Source organism: Oculina patagonica, chromosome 13 (genome assembly GCF_052425735.1).
Source record: "Oculina patagonica isolate OP01 chromosome 13, crgOcupat, whole genome shotgun sequence".
Classification (NCBI taxonomy): Eukaryota; Metazoa; Cnidaria; class Anthozoa; order Scleractinia; family Oculinidae; genus Oculina; species Oculina patagonica.
The window spans coordinates 10,523,167-10,546,505 of NC_135770.1; the positions used below are offsets into that span (position 1 = coordinate 10,523,167).

General features: G+C 36.4%; 1 protein-coding gene and 2 long non-coding RNA genes across 3 annotated transcripts in view; 1 reads left to right on the top strand and 2 right to left on the bottom strand.

The window, feature by feature from the left end:
* LOC144636738 (uncharacterized) overlaps nt 1–23,339 on the top strand; it is a 74,926-nt gene that overhangs the window by 17,124 nt on the left and 34,463 nt on the right. The gene's annotated exons all lie outside the window — the stretch shown is intronic.
* LOC144636720 (carbonic anhydrase 2-like) lies at nt 1,831–8,553 on the bottom strand. Its single transcript, XM_078495916.1, has 8 exons — nt 8,531–8,553; nt 6,802–6,869; nt 6,306–6,338; nt 5,372–5,703; nt 4,835–4,927; nt 4,401–4,467; nt 3,565–3,827; nt 1,831–3,020 (listed from the first exon to the last, which is right to left on the bottom strand). Exons 2-8 carry the CDS (start codon nt 6,851–6,853, stop codon nt 2,895–2,897), a joined length of 966 nt encoding a protein of 321 aa, XP_078352042.1. The 5' UTR covers nt 6,854–6,869; nt 8,531–8,553; the 3' UTR covers nt 1,831–2,894.
* On the bottom strand, nt 14,361–14,825 carry LOC144635876 (uncharacterized). The gene is made up of 2 exons (XR_013567433.1): nt 14,687–14,825; nt 14,361–14,590 (listed from the first exon to the last, which is right to left on the bottom strand). It is a non-coding gene; the product is annotated as an uncharacterized LOC144635876 (long non-coding RNA).

Sequence of the window (23,339 nt, forward strand, 5' to 3'; positions counted from 1 at the left end):
TGTTCTAGCTGCATTTCGTGTACGAGAGAGAGAGTACTTCACCGATTTTAGTACTTTTTACTGAAAAGCAGAAAAATCCACGTGACAGTGTCCTTTTAACATTTCCTTTGCTTGATGAGTTTCTATTTGCTTATTATGTTAAGCGATAAATAAATATATCGAATGTTAACCAGTTTTTCATGAAACGAACACAAGTGTTATATGGAACAGCCTCATTAGCCTGCGTTGCTGGCGGTATTGTTGGGTTTTAACGCGCACAAGCGAGCGGCAAAGCCGCGACAACGAGCGGCACAGCAGCGAGTGGCTTGGGGAGGAGGAGTTGATTTCAACTCTTCCTCCCCAAGCCACTGGTGGCTGCGCAGCTCGTTGTCGCGGCTTCGCCGATTGCTTGTGCTTTAGAACTCAACAATACCGCCAGCTACTCAGGCTACAGCCTTATGTCCAACACTTCTTTAGGTGGAAAGAAAGGAATATGATACTTTAATACGGTTTTGATGATTTTGCAACAAGTAAACTGCACCTAAAAAGCAATTTCCGCAAGTTTTTATCAAAAACGGCAATCTTTCATGAGCAAATGGATTTGTTCTGCTTAGTAGGCCTTCTAGGTTGGTTTTAGCTGAGGAAGTTTGCAGCTTTCATTTTTTGATCTACATTGCAATTCACTTGGAATTTTTTTTTTGCACGGGAAGGCCTTTTTTTATCTGATTGCAATTTATAAATCACTGCGAGCGATATTGTCTTCCAATTACTTCGGTGACAACTTTTTGGTGGTTTTACAAAAGGCCAATTGTAGTTTTGACAGCAGAAATAGCTTCAAGCAGAGATGAAAATTAAGAACTTTGTAATTCTATAATATTTTACCAATAGCACAAAATAGCCAATACACCCCCCCCCCACCCCCCCCCCCAAAAAAAAACATGCTTACAATAATATCATGAGGAGACCTATCTTTCAAATCCGTTATTTTGTACTTATGCAGCAAGGATGCGTCTAAAATTAAAAAAAAAAAAAAGACGTGACCTAATTTCAGCGATACTTTAAATACGTAGCTGCTATTCATAACAAATTATGCAGATGTTTTTGGGTCACGAGAACCGAGAGATCATAACAATGCAGACGGTCAATATATACCTGATTGAAGAAGCGTTGAGAGTATATACCTGATTGAAGAAGCGTTGACTCTCGAAAAGAAGAAACCATGAACAAGGCGACCCATACGAATGCTGGGGAAACGTAAAAAATAATCCCCGTCTGTCGCAGAATAAACTATTTGATACAACTGAACAGATTGTTTAACTCTCGCTCTTAAGGTTCCAAAATTATGCCTTTCACAGGACCAACAGTTCTTCAAATAGGTGATTTTGTGGAGTGACAGCGGACGAAACAATGTGAATATATCAATTTGGACATGGGAAAATGTTGGTCTTTTAATGTAATTAGGAGGTATATCAACGAACTCTAAAAAAATACATGTTTGACAATTCAAGTTCTTCTCCGAACTGTTGAATTTTACCTTGATTTGAGAATAGCAATGCAAGGATTGGTGATTACATGCTCACACAATGAATTGTTCGGAATTGTGTTGCCGCCACGCAGTACAACTTATAATTATAACTTTGACAATGCTTGACATACATGCATAGGCCCTGCACGTAGTACTTGGTTTAATATATGGACTGGCGAGAAACATAAGAAATGGTTGTATGCAACTGTATTTGAGCTTTGGGTGAAGGATACAGTGCAGTGTAAATTATTCCAATGTCTTCTTGGAGGCGAATGACAAAACAAAGCTTTGACCGCCCGGTTAGCCACAAACATCACAACAAGCAGTCTATCCTACAGATGTCTTTTGTTTAGTTCTGTAGGACTCAAATGACAGTGGGCATGACAGCAATTTTGGTGTACGTAACAGAAGTTGTTAGCTAAACCTAAAGATTCACCAATATCAACATGATGACGAATGTTTTCACGACGGTACCTCGAGGAATCACGAGACACACTTTTCTGTTACAAATTTTTTAATGTTTTTAACAACCAGATTACTATTTACAAAAGTTCCCTTCTACCAAATTTACGTTTTTACAAGCTTCTTATTCATCATATGCAGGAGTTTTTTGTCCTGATTAAGTACGCTATCAATAAAGTTTTTAGTTAGTGAATTTATTAACTTATTTAAACGGCGTACATTCTAATGCATATTATTCAACTTGCTCTACCCTTCCTTTCTATGACACTTTTTGTGCTTCCTATTCTTGTTTCAAAGCTAGATACAGAGGTTTCTGTTATTGATCAAGTACCACTCAATACATGACTCAACTGTGCTAGCGCTATGCTGCTAGAAGCTCACAGCAGTAGAGGCCTTGATGCATTCCATACTATTATAACCGTTCCGATTTCATTTTCCAAATTCTCGTTTCTCTCTTTTCAGCCATCTCTAAAATGCGATTGAGTTCTAGGGCATGGGATCTCTATGCCTTGGACAGACTGACCCTAAAAGCACCGATTCTTGCTTAACAAAGCCGTTCGTTTCTAATGAAAGTTTTGTGCTCCGAAGGCGGGAAAGTCAAACGACCTCAAACAGCTAGCTAGTTGGCAACTAGATGAAGATAAGTGGAAATTGCCTCAGTAGCAATTTGGGAAGTAGACGACACGCATTTTGTCTGTTGCCAGTAGAGAGTAGAGCTGCCCATAGCATGCACTCTTAGTATCACGCTATTTGATTTGAAGAAAGTCTGTAGAAATGTCGACTTAAAATTAGGTGTTTACTGTTAAGAATAGAAAGAGTGAGCAAAAAGAATAATCAATTCTATTATCAGTTGCTTTTGGCCTTTTTCATTCTTTAGCACAGTAGACTAACATTCTCAGCCCTTTCTCGGCACGTGGTTTCTTTGCATCTATTCTTCCCTGTAAACAACAGAATACACCTTGCGGTTGTGAAGCGGTTGTACCGGCCTGATGTTGTCACACATAAGACCAGGGGAGGCGCCATATTGAGACTTGAGTTTCCTGAACTTGGCGAGCTGAAAATGCAAAAATTCGAAACAAACGTACGTCAGAGCTAAACGCATCGTTTTCTATAATCTGCAGTGTTATAAAGAAGTAGGTCGTATAGTGTGATTGTCCAGGTGAAAGTAGTTCTAAGAAGAACTGTTGTTGACTGACGTTTCGACAACCTGAGCGGAAGTCATCTTCAGAGTCAAGTGAAAAGTTGTTGTCAGTCGATGATGTTATAAGTCTGGTCCCTTGAAGTTGATTGGTCAGTTAAGCCGTGATGTTATTGGTTGTAAGACTCGTGTAAAGTTTGTCATCAGTAATTGTTCTATTGTTAGTCAAATTAGGTCGTTCTGTTGGCGGTTCGTTTGTCGGTTCTGTTTACGTCGTGAATAAGGTGCCGGTAGTTGTTGACATCTGTTGATAGGCGTCTGTTAGTAGCTCCAATTTTTAGAGGGTCTGAGTGAATTTGGTACATGTCACTGCATGTATTCAATTTTATACGAAATTGGTTTACAACAAGTTATTATTCACATATTGTTTTTGTTGATTGTGTGTATACATGTAACTTACCTGTTTGTTAGAGATCTTTATTATGTCCTTGAAGACAATCCAGCGCACTGATTCATAGCAGGGAGGGGTAGTAAGGGAGCCTTGGTAAGTGTAGTAACCTATTTTTTTCGCCTTGTCGTCCTCATCTCCACTACCATTATCATCGTTATCATCGACGTCATTTTCGTCATCATCATCATCTTCGTCGTCGTCTTGTTTATTGTTGTAGGGCATGAGGTACTTCAGGCGAATTCCGTCAGCTTCGGTAACGTTTGCGATGGCACCTGAGTTATAGAAAGATTTAGCAGTTATAACGCTATTCTCGCAACGGCGCAAGACGTAATGCTGTTTGCAGAAATGGCCATGGTTGAAAATAAAAACGTTACAGTGTTGAAAACGAAACGATCGTAATTTGATGAGAAGTGCAAATGTCCCAGCTAAAACTTAAGCCTTCATCAAGGAAAAGTGACGAGGAATTTGATGAAGGCTAACGTTTTAGCTGAAACACTGGGACTTTTTAAGAAATTTTACCAACATTTTAAACCAGAGTAACGTTTTAATTTAATTCATGCATCAACCACCTGGTTAAAGGATCATTAATATATTTGTTTTCATATTCACTCGTTAAAAGTGATCAAGAATGTTAGATTCACGTGCACACTTTTGTTGCGATGTATTCATTAATTATGAGAAAAAAAAAACATAAAAAACTTATTGGCGATATGATTTAAAGAAAATAAAAATAAAAAACATCTCAGCTTATAGCTTTGCCTTATCAAGAGATGTACCGTAAAATTAAGTTTTACATTGTTTAGACATAAAATACATAAAATACTGTGTAAAATTTGGCTATTTACCTTCGTCAGTGACCTTTAACAGCTTCTTTGCAAAATTTCCTAAAATCCTGTTACCTGGACAGGTGGCCTGAAAAAAAAAATTAAACAAACATGGCCACAAATTTTAATTACTTTTCTCTAAATTACGTTAAGTGATATAAATACAAGCTTGGGTGTCATTAAACAGAGTAACGGAATAACGAGTAAAAGCGGTAAAGACTGAGACACCGAGTGAAGGGAAAAAATTAAACTAAAATGGAAAATATATTAAATCGATACAAAGATTTTAAAAATCAAATCTTTAGATTATTTGCATTGATAATATGACTAGTTTTTATTGAAATACACAAAAAATAGGCTTTTTTAATTTTGTGTTCAACTGTTTTGAGTAGAGCGTCTCGCTTAAAATAACCGCAATAAAATAGCAAAGCGAAGCAAATAACACAGATATTTACCGAAATGAGGATCCCAAGAACTGCCAGTCCGTCTGGTTTGTCCACAGAGTTGCTAAAGGTTTTATACTTCTTGTTGTAGAACACTAAATGGAGCTTGAGGCAAGGTAAAGTAAGTTAATAAGTAAGTAGTAAGTAATAGGAAAATCCATGCAAGGCAAAAAAGATTGGAAAGTAGAACATTTCTCATGAAAAGTTTGTGTACAAGCTATATACGAATCATAAAAAATTCTTTTTTAGCGAAAATACTAGTTGAAGTAAAAGAATGTCAAATAATTACGGCGATGATTGAAAAAAGGAAGCAAACTTGCTATAACCCATGGTTCTAAATAACTATGTTTACAGGTGTTTGAATGATTATGTTGCTAATCTTAACAACAGCTATATATATACGAATGTCTCTTAACACGACGCTTCCAAAAGTCAATATAACGTTCAATCACGATTGACAAAATCAATTCCACAGCCGCTATCAGTTTCTTGAATTATAATCTTTGCCAAAAAAACAGAGAATAATGTAAATAATAGTTTAATTCTTACTTGAGCTGCATAATGCTCGTCGTTAATGGTGTGTTCTGATCCTCGACTGTTTTCACAGCCAAAGTGGAAATGGAATTGTTGCAGTTTGTATTCGTCGCACTCCAGGGGACCCCCACTGAGTGTAGCGGTTCCTTTTGAGCTGTCAACGTTGAAAGTAGGAGCATGGATAGAATTCACAAGCTGGCCAGCTACTAGTCCGCACGGGTTGTCAAAATTTATCTTCAAAGGTGAATAGCTCTTTTTCTTCACTTTCCTTGTTATAATGTTAATTGGAGATTGGAGTTTTCCAGCACACAGTGGATAAATTGAGGACCAATTTGCAGGACCAGGAGCTAAAAAAATGTCAAAACTTGTTGTCATTCACACAAGCTCCAGTGTTGTTTATTCTTGGTATCATGACATTCCATTTCACGAGAAAATATATTAAATACACTATACTCGATGCGTTGGGTTACCATATAATACGCGCAGATTTTTGCGTGTTGCGTAGTTATGAGCGACTGAAATGAGCGAGCAAGGAGCAAAATGTCCGCTGTAAATCACCGAATAAAGAATTTATTATTCCATAATTTTTCCCACTAAGTTTTGGCCCGTATTTCGTAAGTTTGTCCGTTTTCATTTTTGCCCTGTTCTACTTTGTAATAACGTGGCATATTTTGCGCGTTCTTGGTCTTAATGTGGTAAAATGACGCAATAGCTGAATAATAAACTCGAAGAACTTTAAAAAATCAATGTAGGCGTAGACTCTTCATAGCTTTATACGGAAGAGCACAGGTAACAAGGAGGACATTGGTTACAATCAAGTTAAAGCTTGTTTTTCCATAACGTTCAAAAAATCTAAAAGTTTTACATTTTATAATTTACATATGAAATGAAAACTGATACTTGATATACTGAAAAACCATTTCTTCTAAGTAATACAATAAATGCATACCTTGTCCGTCCGTGAGCCCTGCGTACCCAAAATCTATACAGAGAAAGAAAAGTTCGATGAACAGCTGACCCAGCAAAATATATTATTTCAGTTGCTTCTATATTAATGCAATGGTAAAATGTAATATATTAAATTAATGCAAGTTAATACTGATAAGTATTAAGGCTCTTTTTCTTCCAAATATCACTGGTTTTGAATATCATAATATTTATTTCTTGTCGTTTAATCTGCAGACAATTTGGCTATTACAAATTTCCTATTACACTAACAAAAGAAGGATATAATTAAAGCAATATACTAAAATATCAATATTTTGATTCTTTTCTTGGAAATGACAGCTTTTATTTATCAATAGGCCGTCTTTTGGGAAAGACTCGATACGTACAGCTGATACGTCTATATAGGTTTACACTCATTTATTATCTAGCAAAACTCTCGGAAAATTTTCAGTGCCTGTCAAAGCTAGAAGTCCTCCTAAAGTATGATTGACACTTACCCTGCTGGCACGCGACCGCGCCAATCATAGAAAGTAGCCACAGAAAATACATCGCAGCGGAAAAAGGTCTGAAAACATTACAAAAATAGCTTAACACTAGCATTTAAAAAACAACAAAATAGTTTCAGAGGGTTTCAGATAATTAAAGTACAATCATAAAATCACAAAATTAAATATATTCGTGTAAAGGGTCAAAGTAAAACTTTCCAAGAAAATTTTTTATTGAATGCATGGTAACAAGTTTGAACGAAAGAACCTAGAAAATGTATTCGACTTTCCTCACTTGCAACGAGGGTGTGAATTTAATGAGTAGTTTCCTTCCATTTCCCTAGGTTTGCATAAAAATCTATAAATAAAGCTTTATTAAAAGCGACTAGAAGCCGGCATAGGTGCTTTTAAAAATAACACACAGGTTGCTTATTAAATTTCTAAACGGAATGTTATTAATAAACGCTGTGATTATTTTCAACACGTGCACGTGTATTGTCAGCTTAGGCATCTGCTACTACTCACGTGTAACCTCGCACTCCCTTATGCAGGCGTTACGTAAGACAAAACTATAAATCTAGAAAATAAACCAATTTTGTTTCTTTGTGTATTTACAGCAATTCCACCATATACTTGAAATCTGCACTAAAAAAATTAAAAATAATACAACAATTGAATCGCATGTGGTATGTCAAAGAAGAAACGTGCGCTGCCTAATATTAGAAAATGCATCGCAATGCGAACAAAAATAAACCTTATGAAACCTTTACTAAGCTAATATTAAAAATTCTTAAACGCCAACATTACGCCGATGAGTTAAAAAGGAGGTTTCGAAAATAACACATATGTGATTTGAAAGGATATTATGCAATCTCAGTGCTGTGATATTCATTTTAAGTATTTGTTCACTTTCCAACGCTACCCGAATGTTAAATTAATCAGAGATGAAAACTAGTTGCATAAAAAGGGGGCAACCTTTCGTTCACGCCAAATCTGATCCGGACCTATATATTTACTTAAACAGCATATAAGTAGGGCCTATTTTGGCTTTCCAGTGGTAAATTTAAGGTTTTATATTTTGTCCCTGGTTTTAATGATTTACACTTGGTTTTTAGGCTGGTACGGGAGAGGATGATAATTGTGTTCTGATCATTAATGTTAGTTATCTTTGGCATTTACCGGTGTAACTGGCTTATTATAAATAAAGTGCGAGTTCACTCAACTTCATACCCATGGTTAGCTTCCTGTACGCAGTAAAAGTCTTGTGGCTTGTCTAGCTTAGTTGAAAACGACAGGTCATTATAAGGTACTGGAGAAACGTATTTACGAATTAATGTTAAAATAAGCTCCTATGGATTAATTTGATCTCAGCCAGCCGAACGGTCAAGAAGCCATCAAATTTTCACCATCAACGAAATTTCATTTTTTTTTCTTTAAATAATGACACTTGTTTACAAAAAAGAAAGAGATTGCAGGATTTCATTTGGTCTAAATGTTATTTTAGGAGGGTTTGTAATTGTTTTTGTCAACTGTTTTAAGTGTGCTTAACTTTTTCTTATTTGGTTTTTATTTTATTGAAAATAAAGGAGAAAAAAATGTTAAAAAACTGAAAGTGTTAGTGGCGAATAAATATAACGTGGCTTCTGGCTATTAAAATGTTATCATTTCAATCGTAGGCGATACTCCATCTTGCGCTGGTCTTTACTTATAACATTAAATGACATTCAGTAAAATTACTTACTTGAATTTATCGTGACAGACTTCTTTCCAATGTCGGATCTGTTTTCTTTGGCTAGTTTCTATGAAAGTGATTTCTATTTTCCAAGCAGTGGAATTTAAGGAAATTCAGTTGCTCAGTATCACTTGGAAAGTCGTCATTAATTGTTGTCAAATAAATATTGCGTGAGTGGCTTCTGCTAAGATGATTACGTAATGATCCTTACTGCATGTCTCTAGAGTCAGTAACGACAGACACAAAATAATTATATATCACTGGGTGAAAGGACTATCGGTTTATAATGGAAATGACGTTTGTTATTTCATAAATGTTTGTTATGTTCCTCGAATTCAAGCTGAGACACGAGAGAACATTTAAAAAGTAAAAGAAAATTGAAAGAAAGTATTTGATCTTCACATTCCAATACAGAATAATCTTTCAAAGATATTCCATAAATAGGATATAACTTAAATATAATCACAAAAATACGACACCTGATTGGACGAGAGCGCACTCCATTTTTGTTTTGCAAAATAAGCTGTCTTTCGTCCACGTGACTGATGCACATGAATGCATGCACGTGAGGGCAATGTACAAGCATTCAAAATATCAAACGTAAGTGCACTTTATATTTATAATTATTCTACCAGTATTTTAGCCTGTTGTCAAATATAATGATTAAAACGAATATAAACAAGGTTTACATGGTGTTGAAACATTAAACAAACTAATTTTCTGAGCAACTCATTTTAAAACAAGTAAAAGTTATGCTTTATCATTTATCTAGCTGAATTTATAATGTACATTTGATATAAAGCATGTTCCGTGAGCTAAATTTCTCGGTCACAAAATTTGTGATATAGCTCAGTGACATAAAACCCTTGATAAAGGTCTGAAAGCATTACAAAAATAGCTTAACACTAGCATTTAAAAAAAACAAGAAAAGAGTTTCAGAGGGTTTCAGATAATTAAAGTACAATCATAAAATCACAAATATACACAACAACTTTGAAATTAAATATATTCGTGTTAAGGGTCAAGGTAAAACTTTCCAAGAAAAATTTCATTGAATGCATGGTAACAAGTTTGAACGAAAGAACCTAGAAGATGTATTCGACTTTCCTCACTTGCTACGAGTATGTGAATTTAATGAGTAGTTTCCTTCCATTTCCCTAGGTTTGCATAAAAATCTATAAATAAAGCTTTATTAAAAGCGACTAGAAGCCGGCATAGGTGCTTTTAAAAATAACACACAGGTTGCTTATTAAATTTCTAAACGGAATGTTATTAATAAACACTGTGATTATTTTTAACACGTGCACGTGTATTGTCAGCTTAGGCATCTGCTACCACTCACGTGTAACCTTGCACTCTCTTATGCAGGCATTACGTAAGACCAAACTATAAATCTAGAAAATAAACCAATTTTGTTTCTTTGTGTGTTTACAGCAATTCCACCATATACTTGAAATCTGCACTAAAAAAACTAAAAATACGACAACAATTGAATCGCATGTGGTATGTCAAAGAAGAAACGTGCGCTGCTTAATATTAGAAAATGCATCGCAATGCGAACAAAAATCAACCTTATGAAACCTTTACTAAGCTAATATTAAAAATTCTTAAACGCCAACATCACGCCGGCGAGTTAAAAAGGAGGTTTCGAGAATAACACATATGTGATTTGAAAGGATATTATGCAATCTCAGTGCTGTGGTATTCATTTTAAGTACTTGTTCACTTTCCAACGCTACCCGAATGTTTAAAAAAAACTTTATACCATCTACATTCATTTATTTTTTTTCAAATTAATCAGAGATAAAAAGTAGTTGCATAATAAGGGGGCAACCTTTCGTTCACGACAAATCCGATCCGGACCTATATATTTACTTAAACAGCATATAAGTAGGGCCTATTTTGGCTTTCCGGTGGTAAAGTTAAGGTTTTATAGTTTGTCCATGGTTTTAATGATTTACACTTGGTTTTTAGGCTGGTACGGGAGAGGATGGTAATTGTGTTCTGATCATCAATGATAGTTATCTTTGGCATTTACCGGTGTAACTGGCTTATAATAAATAAAGTACGAGTTCACTCAACAGGTTAGCTTCCTGTACGCAGTAAAAGTCTTGTGACTTGTCTAGCTTAGTTGAAAACGACAGGTCATTATAAGGTACTGGAGAAACGTATTTACGAATTAATGTTAAAATAAGCTCCTATGGATTAATTTGATCTCAGCCAGCCGAACGGTCAAGAAGCAATCAAATTTTCACCATCAACGAAATTTCATTTTTTTTCTTTACATAATGACACTTGTTTACAAAAAAGAAAGAGATTGCAGGATTTCATTTGGTCTTAATGTTATTTTAGGAGGGTTTGTAATTGTTTTTGTCAACTGTTTTAAGTGTGCTTAACTTTTTCTTATTTGGTTTTTATTTTATTGAGAATAAAGGAGAAAAAAATGTGAAAAAACTGAAAGTGTTAGTGGCAAATAAATATAACGTTGCTTCTGGCTATTAAAATGTTATCATTTCAATCGTAGGCAATACTCCATCTTGCGCTGGTCTTTACTTATAACATTAAATGACATTCAATAAAATTACTTACTTGAATTTATCGTGACAGGCTTCTTTCCAATGTCGGATCTGTTTTCCTTGGCTAGTTTCTATGAAAGTGATTTCTATTTTCCAAGCAGTGGAATTTAAGGAAATTGAGTTGCTCAGTATCACTTGGAAGTCGTCATTAATTGTTGTCAAATAAATATTGCGTGAGTGGCTTCTGCTTAGATGATTACGTAATGGTCCTTACTGCATGTCTCTAGAGTCAGTAACGACAGACACAAAATAATTATATATCACTGGGTGAAAGGACTATCGGTTTATAATGGAAATGACGTTTGCTATTTCATAAATGTTTGTTATGTTCCTCGAATTCAAGCTGAGACACGAGGGAACATTTAAAAAGTAAAAGAAAATTGAAAAAGTATTTGATCTTCACATTCCAATACAGAATAACCTTTCAAAGATATTCCATAAATAGAATATAACTTAAATATAATCACAAAAATACGACACCTGATTGGACGAGAGCGCACTCCATTTTTGTTTTGCAAAAGAAGCTGTCTTTCGTCCACGTGTCTGATGCACGTGAATGCATGCACGTGAGGGCAATGTACAAGCATTCAAAATATCAAACGTAAGTGCACTTTATATTTATAATTATTCTACCAGTATTTTAGCCTGTTGTCAAATATAATGATAGAAACGAATATAAACAAGGTTTAAATGGTGTTGAAACGTAAACAAACCATTCTCTGAGCAACTCATTTTAAAACAAGTAAAAGTTATGCTTTATCATTTATCTAGCTGAATTTATAATGTACATTTGATATAAGGCATGTTCCGTGAGCTAAATTTCTCGGTCACAAAATTTGTGATATAGCTCATCGACATAAAACCCTTGATAAAATATCTGCTATTAGAACAATGTTAGGTGAATACCCATTATTTTCTTGTTTTGAGCTTTGGTCTTAAAATACTGTTACCTGGCAATTTTGTTGGCTAAAACTACACCTTAAAGTCGTTCTAATACAGCTGCAGTACGGTCAAACAAGTAACAGAGTTATGCTCTTAAGGAGAAACATAATTCAATATAAAACTGATAAACACTAGACAACTGCTTTGATAGTTAATAACACTCCTGTGGTTTTAGTGTAACACATTTAATCAATTCAAAACTTGTTTTGAGTCGAGGAACAAATAACACAGCTTTTTCTGTTTGGACTGGATACTCAAAACATTTTCCGTTTGTGTCGCTAATCCTGGGTACCGTTGAGAGAGGCGGAAGAAACTGCTTATTTACATGATATGGATTGCAGTGCTAAAAGATATTTAGCAACACAAATGACAAGGGCAATGCCTTGTTTGACTTTTGAGAAAACAAAAGAAATATGAGAATCTATAGGCAACACTCTTGCATGGTTTTAGATGCAGGCTTTCAGGTGAAGATCAGTTTTGCCAAAAAAAATAGTGGCAGAAATATAGAAAAGATATAGTAAACGATGTCTTAAATACACGACGGAAAAAGTAATAAATAGGTATTTTGTTTTTTTTTTCTTAGTTTTTGTTAAGGAACTAATTTCATCGTCGTAGAGCAAGGTTATTCGATGTTATATAAAGTGCCCTGGAGAACCAAAATTAACTTCTGTAATCTTCTCAGCTCACGAAAGCGGGGGAGAAAGAGGACCAGATAGACAGTATTTCGCACAGCTTTACAATTTAAGTCTTTTGCTTCCTCTTTTCAGTTTAAGGAAATTTTACAAAACACCAGCAATGGTTTTGAGAAATATCATTTTCATTCTCTTCACGTAATTATTGTCGCCTAAAAAGAAGTAAGGTTTAAACGTAATAGCGCACTCCATTCTTGTTTTACAAATTAAAAGAAGCTGTCTTTCGTCCAAGTGTCTGATGCACGTGAATGCACGCACGTGAGCGCAATGTACAAGCATTCAAAATATCAAACGTAAGTGCACTTTATATCTATAAATATTCTACCAGTATTTTAGTCTGTTGTCAAATATAATGATTAAAACGAATATAAACAAGGTTTAAATGGTGTTGAAACGTTAACAAAATATTCTATGAGCAACTCATTATAAAACATGTAAAAGTTATGCTTTATCATTTATCTAGCTGAATTCATAATGTACATTTGTTTTAAGGCATGTTCCGTGAGCTACATTTCTCGGCCACAAAAGCTGTGATATAGCTCAATGACATAAAACCCTTGATAAAGTATCTGCCTTTAGAACAATGTTAGGTTAACATCCATTTTTTGCTAGTTTGGAGCTTTGATCTTAAAAGACTGTTACTTAGCAATTTTGTTGGCTAAAACTACACCTTAACCCTTAACATGCTAAGCGCGGATTATTCCGGGATTTGGAGGAATGGCCATTCTGCCACTTATGACGTCACCAATTTACACGTCAGCAGATTTTTGAGATTTGCATCTTATAGAGCTAGGATAGATCTTTCCACAGGACTATCCATCTTCAATATTGACTGCATTCCGACAGAGTTAATCGAAAAAAACACGATCAGTTTTTGGTGTAAAATTGGTGCTAAAACAGGCCAAAATACCCGTACTTGATCATGATCTCCTTTCCAGGGTTTTCCATTGATTCAGATCAAAACTTTTCAGGCCAGTAGAAGAAGTGCACAGAGTAAAAGATAGAGAGAATAAGAAAGCAGAGAAAAACGAAAAGGAAAGGAGCAAGGAAAAAAGTCGGAAAGGTTCAGCCAAAGTAAAATACTGTACATTTTTCCATGGAAATTTCATCAAAATCTTCCTGCATTGTCATAAAGTGCATTTTTAGCGAATTTAGAGAACTTTTGGACCGTAGAGCCAAGAAAATCGATTAACGGTTATAAAAAACGCGTTTTTAGGAATAATTTCAACATATTAAGAGCCTGTATCTGTAATAGTGGTCTGCCCGATCTAGCTTGTTAAATAGATTTCGCTCTTTTCTAGTGTGTTGCAAGGCTTTCATGTACTTATACTAAAAACACAATTCACTTGACCGGATCATTAATTTTTTTCGAGTTTTTAAGGATTTTCGGTTCACCCGAACGAGCACTTGTAACGACCACTGTCAAGGCTTAAATTTACCACAACTTTGAAAATTAATTTAAAAAGAACTAACAACTTCTGTACCAAACAAACACTACAGCCTGTTAAATTATGTCTTTTTAATTTATCACACCAACTTTCACGAACATTGAGCTCGAATCAAGCTAGCAGCAAAACATTAACGACACCCCTATCACACACCTTGATGAAACACTTGAAAACGGCTCAGATTCAAACTTTATTTTTGAAAAAGTGAGGCGGTCTACTTCAATCAAACCAACGCAGCCGAAAAGTAGATGTAATAGAAAATGTTCCTATCGAAAAAAACCTTTTGGTATCGTCTTAATGAAATATTTACAGCTGTGTAAACTTGCCCAATTTCGAAGATCTTCATGTTTGCAACCATTTTGAGGGACTCGTCAGGACGAGGAGTTTCATCAACTGGCCTCGCAGACATACCTAACACCATCAGAAATAAACAAAGATTAGATATAAATGCATTGCAGTTCAACTGAAAGAGAATAAATCGTGTTTAAAAATGGAAGCTCGACTTACATTTCAACGATTTCAACGGGCGAAGGTCATTCTTGTTCGAATTTCGCTTGATGATTCCCCACGAATAACAATATTTGACACGCAGACTTTGACTGAATGTAGCGTTTGAATCAGTTAAAGGTAGTAACCTCGTGCTTTCCCTTCTTTACCGGCGTACAGCGAAGTTGTTTTCACGACAAAACAGCAAGCATCAGGTAAAGAAGACCAAACTGACATGTTTATCGATTGGTCGGTTATATACTTCATGTATGGAGTACCGTTGTGTACCGTATGTGTACCGTATAGTGCCTCATACATGAAGTAGTGACCGACAGGCCGTTTCTTCAGCTGTTTCTTCGACGTTCAACGTTTTGCGATGGAAAATCTTTGCTTTGCAGTAAGGAAGGAAAAGCACAAAGTTACTGCCTTGAGCTGATTCATAGGTTACATTAAGTCGAAGTTTGTATGTCAAATATTGTTATTTCTAGTGGAATCATCGAGCGAAATTCCAATAGTAACAACCGTACGTCCGTAGACGTCCGTAACAGTCAAAATGTAAGTCGAGCTTCCATTTTTAAACACGATTTATTCTCTTTCGGTTGAACTGCACTGCATTTATATCTAATCTTTGTTTATTTCTGAAGGTGTGAGGTATGTCTGCGAGGCCAGTTGATGAAACTCCTCGTCCTGACGAGTCCCTCAAAATGGCTGCAAACATGAAGATCTTCGAAATTGGGCAAGTTTACACAGCTGTAAATATTTCATTAAGACGATACCAAAAGGTTTTTTTCGATAGGAACATTTTCTATTACATCTACTTTTCGGCTGCGTTGGTTTGATTGAAGTAGACCGCCTCACTTTTTCAAAAATAAAGTTTGAATCTGAGCCGTTTTCAAGTGTTTCATCAAGGTGTGTGATAGGGGTGTCATTAATGTTTTGCTGCTAGCTTGATTCGAGCTCAATGTTCGTGAAAGTTGGTGTGATAAATTAAGAAGACATAATTTAACAGGCTGCAGTGTTTGTTTGGTACAGAAGTTGTTAGTTCTTTTTTAATTAATTTTCAAAGTTGTGGTAAATTTAAGCCTTGACAGTGGTCGTTACAAGTGCTCGTTCGGGTGAACCGAAAATCCTTAAAAACTCAAAAAAAATTAATGATCCGGTCAAGTGAATTGTGTTTTTAGTATAAGTACATGAAAGTCTTGCAACACACTAGAAAAGAGCGGAATCTATTTAACAAGCCAGAACGGGCAGACCACTATTACAGATACAGCCTCTTAAGGGTTAAAGTCATTCTAATACAGCTGCAGTACTGTCACACAAGTATCAAAGGTAAACTCTGCTCTTTCATCACTTGTTCTGATATTTAATATTTACATCGTATTGATAAACAAAAACTGACGCATATAATATTCAGAACAGCGTTATGCTCTTAAGGAGAGACATAATACACTCAATACAATACTGATAAACACTAAACATCGGCTTTGATAGTGAATAACGCTACTGTGGTTTTAGTGTGATACATTTTATCAATTAAAAACTTGTTTTGAGTCGAGAAACAAATAACACAGCTTATTCTGTGTGAATTCAAAACTCGAAACATTTCCGTTTGTGTCGCTAGTCCTGGGTACCGGTAAGAACCAGAAGAAACTGCTTATTTACATGATATGGATTGCAGCGCTAAAGGATATTTAGCAACACAGATGACATGCATAATGCCTTGTTTAGCTTTTGAGAAAACAAAAGAAATTGGAGAATATCTTGTGTTGTTTTAGATACATAACTTTTAGGTGAAGATCAGTTTTGAAAAAAATAGTGGCAGAAATATAGAAAAGATAAAGTAAACAAGGTCTTAACCCTATTCAGACGGGGGGGGGGGGGGGGACTTTTGAGGCCCGCGCTGATTTTGACCTTTTATAACTTTTTTAAGAGAGGGTCCATATGAAATCCATGCAATATTAAAATTTGAGTCTACATCGACCCTCTCAGATTTCCTTTATATTTTGCATGGGGCTACATATTGAGATGATAATGCCGTAGGTAAAATATTATCGCAAAATTCTGTAACGTGTGGAAGATATCGTGGTCAACGTGCCCATGGTCGGTTTTGAGCCAAAAAATACCTAAATTTTGACCCATCCTTCGACCAAAATATCTCTGCAAGAATTGAAGCTTTCCATATAAAAATACCACTGTAATTAGTATCACCTAGTACAATTTAAATGATATCATCAAGATTTTTCATCGCTCTCACGTTTAGTAGTAAACCTATTTTAAAAATAAGGTATTTCGGGCAATGCGTGACACTAGAGATTTTAATTTAGGGTAAAATTACGTTTGAATATCGCCGATGCGGCGTTATTCTGATGGTTCCATTAGCCGTTATTTTGTAAAACATTTACTAAATAATAAATTAAAGTCAAAAAAAGTATGTTAAGTTCAATCGGCACGTATGATTTTAGCGTACAAAAATGTGCTACATGTGAGCAAAACAAAAGCAAAGTTCTGAAAGTTTTAGAACGAGTTTCATAACATGATGGATAGGTCGGCTGAGGACGTGAGAAATACCGATTACATAAATCCAATAAACCTTTTAGCATCTAAAGTGGTTCGTGATGTTAATTATCTGGCTATTTAGTGCCCATAAATACAGACTTACAGCGTGAGAAAAGGTAAACAAGCCACTTGACATGTTCATCATCGATCGAATTCAAGCGTATCTTCACGTGCAGATTGGAAAGAGAAAACGTCGCTCACTCCTGTCTACCTGGTAGTTATAATGTTCACAAACGATTCTGCAAGGATTTAGTTTCCACTTTTCTCGTAAGCGATGGCCTCAGTACTTCACATTTTCATAAGCCTGGTAAGTTACTTTTCACCCGGGCGCCATGTTGTTTTGGACTAGTACCCAGTCTCTCAAGACTTGCCTCAGTGCTCGATCGAAACGCTGGAATGGACCATTGTTTTACTCGAAGCGTAGTATAGTACAGACGATTTCTTTCCGTGGCGCTCTCTGTCCAAACAATTTTTCCAGCTGCATCTTTCTGCAGACAATGTTTTTTGATGTCTTCAAACAATTTATGTGGGCATTTTGCTATTGCAAACAATTTTTTTTCAGGATTTTTGATCCCACTTGGCCACTCCTCCAAAAAAATAATGTTGCTTCCCTAACTGAATGTTTGATTTATAGTGTGGATGTCAAAACCATTAATGCCAATTGAAAGGTCTTTCAAAGGCCTTGTTAACAAAATCGAACGACCGCGCAGTTCGATTTTGTTAATAACGCGTATAATTACATCCCCAATTGGACTTCACTCAATCTTTATACACTGGGGTTATATCCACCATCTCTCTAGCTCCTGTTCGTACCATATTGCAGATCAATGTGATATATGAAAAAGTTAAAGTAGCTTATACACAATATTACTTTCAAATTAATGAAAACACTAATGAAGTACTAATAAACCTTAAGTGAGGTTCTCTGCGACAAATCGCTTCGTGTGTACTACTTCAAAAAGTCCCTGCAACAAGGCGTTTGTTCGGTACACCTGCAGCGAATTTGAGAATGTAAACTAGTTTTTGAATTCAATACACAAAGCTCTCTCATTGGTTAGTTTATATCTTGTCGCAGAAGTGCACACACGCTGCGACAAGGCTCCTTTCACTCATTTTGTCACTGCGAGCAGTCGCACGAATTTAAACTGGTTTGAGTTCGTGCCTGGTGCAGCCTCGTCCTAGTGGATCATGTCTTTCGTGCGCTGTCGACATGTCGTCATGCTGACGCGTATATTTGCATTCTTGCTCGCTTGCTGAAAGTAGTTTCTTTTTCGTTGCTCTCAGCCTTCACTATATCCTTCTTTCTTTCATCCGTGCTCTCCACTGGCTTCGGGCAGTGCGACTTAGGGCTTTCCACAAGTTGCTCGAGATTTCCCAAAAAGTTGCCCGTAATATCTCAAAAAGTTGCTTCAAAAATCCAAAAACGTTGCTTCATAGTTGCTCGAAAGTTGCTCCAAAAAATCCAAAACGCTACTTCTAACCAAAAGAGTTTTTTCTAAATATATGCTAATTTCCCTTTGACAGCAAAAGTATCTAAATAACATATTAAAGGGAATATTATTTTGTTAAGTAACAAGGATTCCTTTAACTGGGAAAAATCGTGAAGATATTGATGACGTCAAGTTTGCTGACGAGTTTTGTAATGTTTTATACAGAATGAGCCGAATGTTGAAACGTCTTCAGATGTCCCTCGAAAGTCTTCGGAAACGTTCGTTTTGCCTTAGAACAGCACTCGTATAATCTTCGGAAATCTTCGGTCTGGAAATTGCTCAAAATGCAACAAGTTGCTCGAGAGGAAAAAAGTTGCTCCAAGGTGGCAAAAGTTGCTCGAAACATGAAAAAAGGCCAAAAAGTTGCCGAGCAACTTTACTTGTGGAAAGCCCTAGTGTGACTCAAAGGGCCTCGATGTGGAGCCGTTTTCTATAGCAACCGTCCAAGCACTTACCTCTCAGTCGGGTTTCCGCTTTCGCCTCGGGGCCACTCCGCTGGTGCCTCATTCCTTTTCATTCCCAGCCAAACCCCGCCTTCAATTCGTTGCGTAGCTTAACAGACATTAACGGCAGAGGTCTCGATCCCTGGCGCAGAATAGAAGGACCGTAGACTCTGGGAGCGAGAACGGATCATTCCATCTCAAGTCTCCGGTGCATGCGCACAATTAAACCGGAACCATAAATGGCCCAGAGGGCAGAGGACGGCCCAGTTCGGTCAAGGCTGACGGAAAATGCGCAAGTTCTTGGAACGAAATTTAATATCTAAACTCGTTTATCAACCGCTGGTTTAGGGGAACGAAGACCCTGGGAACAAGGATCCAGAACAATTTCAACAAATTTGGAATCACCTGTATCTCTGATAGTGCTCCTACTGATTTTCTAATTTAAAGCTAGAATGACGGACCGACGTATCGACGGAATTAAATATTTGTATAAGTGTAGATCAGCGTGCCTTTTTACAACTCATAATTCGTCTTTGCCTTGACCAGGTTGTTGAAAGTTCGTTTTCAATGACACTCATAATCATACTCTTTTGTTCTATTTTATCTTTCCTGTAGGCAATCCTTAGAATAAATGTAAATGAGTGAAATACTGTAAATGATTTAATAAACGCCCCACTCTCAAATAAACGCCTCCCCCTGAGGTGTAAAATTTGTATTAGAGGCCTCTACTAATAAACGTCCCGTGTCTAATAGACACCCCTGCTCCCCCCATCACCCCCCCCCCCCTCCTCAATAAAAAAAGAAAAAAATATATTCGCCTCAAAATTCAAGTAAACGTTTCATGGAGTAAAAAACACGCAATTTTCTTTAGTTAGTTAATTGATTCACTCGGACATCGAAGGGACCAAAGGAGCTAGCTAGCCAACATGGTTAACTCCGATGCGATGACGATGAAGACATCAATATCGAACAATCTGTGAACGACATCTTTAGGCTTTGCATTAGAAAAAATTAGAGTAGTCTCCTACTCACAAAATCTGTTTTCTATCTTTATCCAGGAGCAAACTACGCGTCATATTTACATACCGTATTTACTCGAATAAGCGCCGCCCCCGAATAAGCGCCGCCCTCAAATAAGCGCCGCATTTGGGACCAAAAAGTTAATAAGCGCCGCCCCCGAATAAGCGCCGCAGTACCGATGCGGCGCTTATTCGAGGAATTCCGTTAAACTAAAAAAACAACACTACAAAGCAACTCTAAAGCAAACTTAGACATTTCTTTCCTTCAAAAACGATGTTTAGCAGTTCAGAGTGATTGTTTTACCGCTCGCCCATTAGTTTTCTATCCAGCATTCTACCAATATGTGGTTTTGTAAATGTTGTGAAGGCCACGAACTTTGCCAGGACAGCTAGCGCCACTTTTCTCTTCAGCAAGAGACGAATACTGACAATCAAAAGACGCTATTTTTAATCACTGTTAAATATTACATTCTTTGAGGCGTCCAAATTTTAATTAAGCGCCGCCCTCAAATAAGCGCCGCCCTCGAATAAGCACCGCACTTGAAAGGCGAAAAATTTAATAAGCGCCGCGGCGCTCATTCGAGTAAATACGGTACTTGTTTGTCTATTTGTTTCGTTACAGTTAGAGTGAAATCATGGGCTCCTGGTGAAATGAATGCCCCTTTTCTACTAAACGCCTCATATTTATTTAAAACTCCCGCATGTACCCCTTAAATTAAAAAGCCCTGGCGTTTATAAGATTATTTACGGTAAGTCGGTATTAAAGGCTAATTTTTCGATTTCAGATTTTCAAAATTAAAAAAGGTGGAAAATTAAAGCCATGGCGATTTGTGGCGTATTGGATCATTTATAGATGACTCAATACATATCCCATGGCCCCTGAATGTCAGGTCCTTCTTGAAAGCACATAAACGAAGCCATTACGATCGCAATATGATCTGAGTCAGAGTGAAATTTGAGACATGAAATTTGAGATAAAATTCACAAGTCGGTCTGTCACGCAATCAACTATTGTCGGTGTTCTTCGAAAAACGACAGCACCAAAAACCACTTGTGCCACAGATTCTTACTGGATGAAAACGATGACTACATAATTTCTTTGCAGTGGAAACATGTTTTTCATATGTGAACAAAACACGCGACCGAATTCTAAAACAAGTCGGTTTTCATGATCGGCGGATATTATATTTGATGCCTCGCCGCCAACTTGTTTTGATAACATCTGTTCTTAAATTACTATGGTGCTGGCAAATACGGCAAAACGCAGCTTACACACCAAGAGGGCGATGCCAAAAACCCTTGAAGGAAATGACTTTTATGCAATGATGCTTGCTTGTGGGGATATCTTTCAAATTGGTGCAGTACGACCAGCAGGTCGGTATGACCTTTGTGTTCGTTTGAATTTGTTTAATTTGCTTATTACCAGCCAACGACTTCCAGTAGTTAAAACTACTAACGATTTAAAAGTATTTTTATGCAAAAAGCTTCATAACGATGTTTTACTTCTTATAGCAACATTCTATTTAGTTTATATTTTACAAACTCTGAACTTATCACGATTTCCGTGTTGAGCTCATTTGCATATTGTCACGAAGTTAACACCATTTATTGATGCGAACCTGTAATTTCTCTTAAACTTAACAGAGATTTTATTTAATAAATAGGGACACCATTTCCTTGGCAATCTATTGATACTTTCAAATTCGATTGAAGAAACGCGGCATGTCTACAAACAACGACTTTTGAAACCCGACTTTTTTGATACGAATTGAATAAGGAGATTTGGAATTTTGCTTTCAGCCAAACGCAGCAAATGACACAAGTTTACTGAACGTTTTTCTATTGTTCGGGACTTGATTTGTCTTATGTAAAAGTTTCGTATCATTTCTTTTTATATTTAGCATGTAGCAGGGGATCAAACATGGTGAATATTTTTAGGTCAAATTTAAGTACTTTCCACTGTCTGACAGTTTGATTGACATTTCTCCAAAACAATAAACAATTGAACCAAAATATTGCACATGGTTAATGTACTAGTGAAGTTACACAAGTGTGCCAAATTTGAGGGAAATCGGTGAAATGCGCTGTAGACTCGCCTGCATGGTTCTCGTGCGGACTCACTCTTAAAATTTAACCAAACGCTGTCAAACTTTCTGAGTTTTCCTAAAATTTGTCTGGGAACAATTTGGTAGGCTTGGATGATGTGTAACGAACTTGACATCACCATGGCAGCGGTTTTTTGACAGGCATGTTTTTCCAAATTTGTAATTTTGCGTTTTTCTGTTAATAAAATCAACTTAAATGGAATTATTTTTACATTTTTACGGGTTTGAAGCATATTTTTATTTATTTTGAGGACTTTGCATTGATTTTGGGTAGTTTTCTGGCATTTTGGAAAAATTTTGAAATCCAAGATGGCGGATCCATGATGGCGGCTGTTTTGATATCATGATGTAATTGTCACGTGATGTGACGTCACCATCCCACGTGACGTATACCAAAAGAAAAAGTTTCGGACATACATGGGGGGGGGGGCCTTCTGAAGCCCCCCCCCCCCCCCGGTCTTAGAAGGTCCAAAAAAGCCCGGTCTGAATAGGGTTAAATATACGACAGACGAAGTAAGTAATAAATATTTTTTGTTTTGTCGTAAGTGACTCATTTTATCATCGTAGAGCTAGGTTATTCGATGCCATATCAAGTGCCCTAGAGAACCATTATTGACTTCTGCGATCTTCTCAGCTCGCGAAAGCTTGGGAGAAAGAGGACTAGATACATTAGACAGTCTTGCGCTCAGCTTCATAATTCTAGTCCTTTGTTTTCCTTGTTTAGTTTAAAGAAATTTTACAAACACCGGCAACAGTTTTAGAAATATTATTTCATTATCCTCAAGTAATCATGGTCGCGTAAAAAGAAGCAAGGTATTAATAGAAAAGTAATGAAGATAATGACATGTTTAATAGCTGTAATTACATGTATCGGCACTCTCATTCTATCAGCTAAAAACGGCTTTCATATATTTTTCATTTCCATTTAAACATAAATTAAGGGACACTGTCACGAGATTAACTTAGAAAATTTAAGAGCCTAAAGACGTATGGAAACCTATAAATAGTGGTCCAGATTTGTTACAATTATATTGCCAGTGTTCCACAGAGAGAGTACTTCA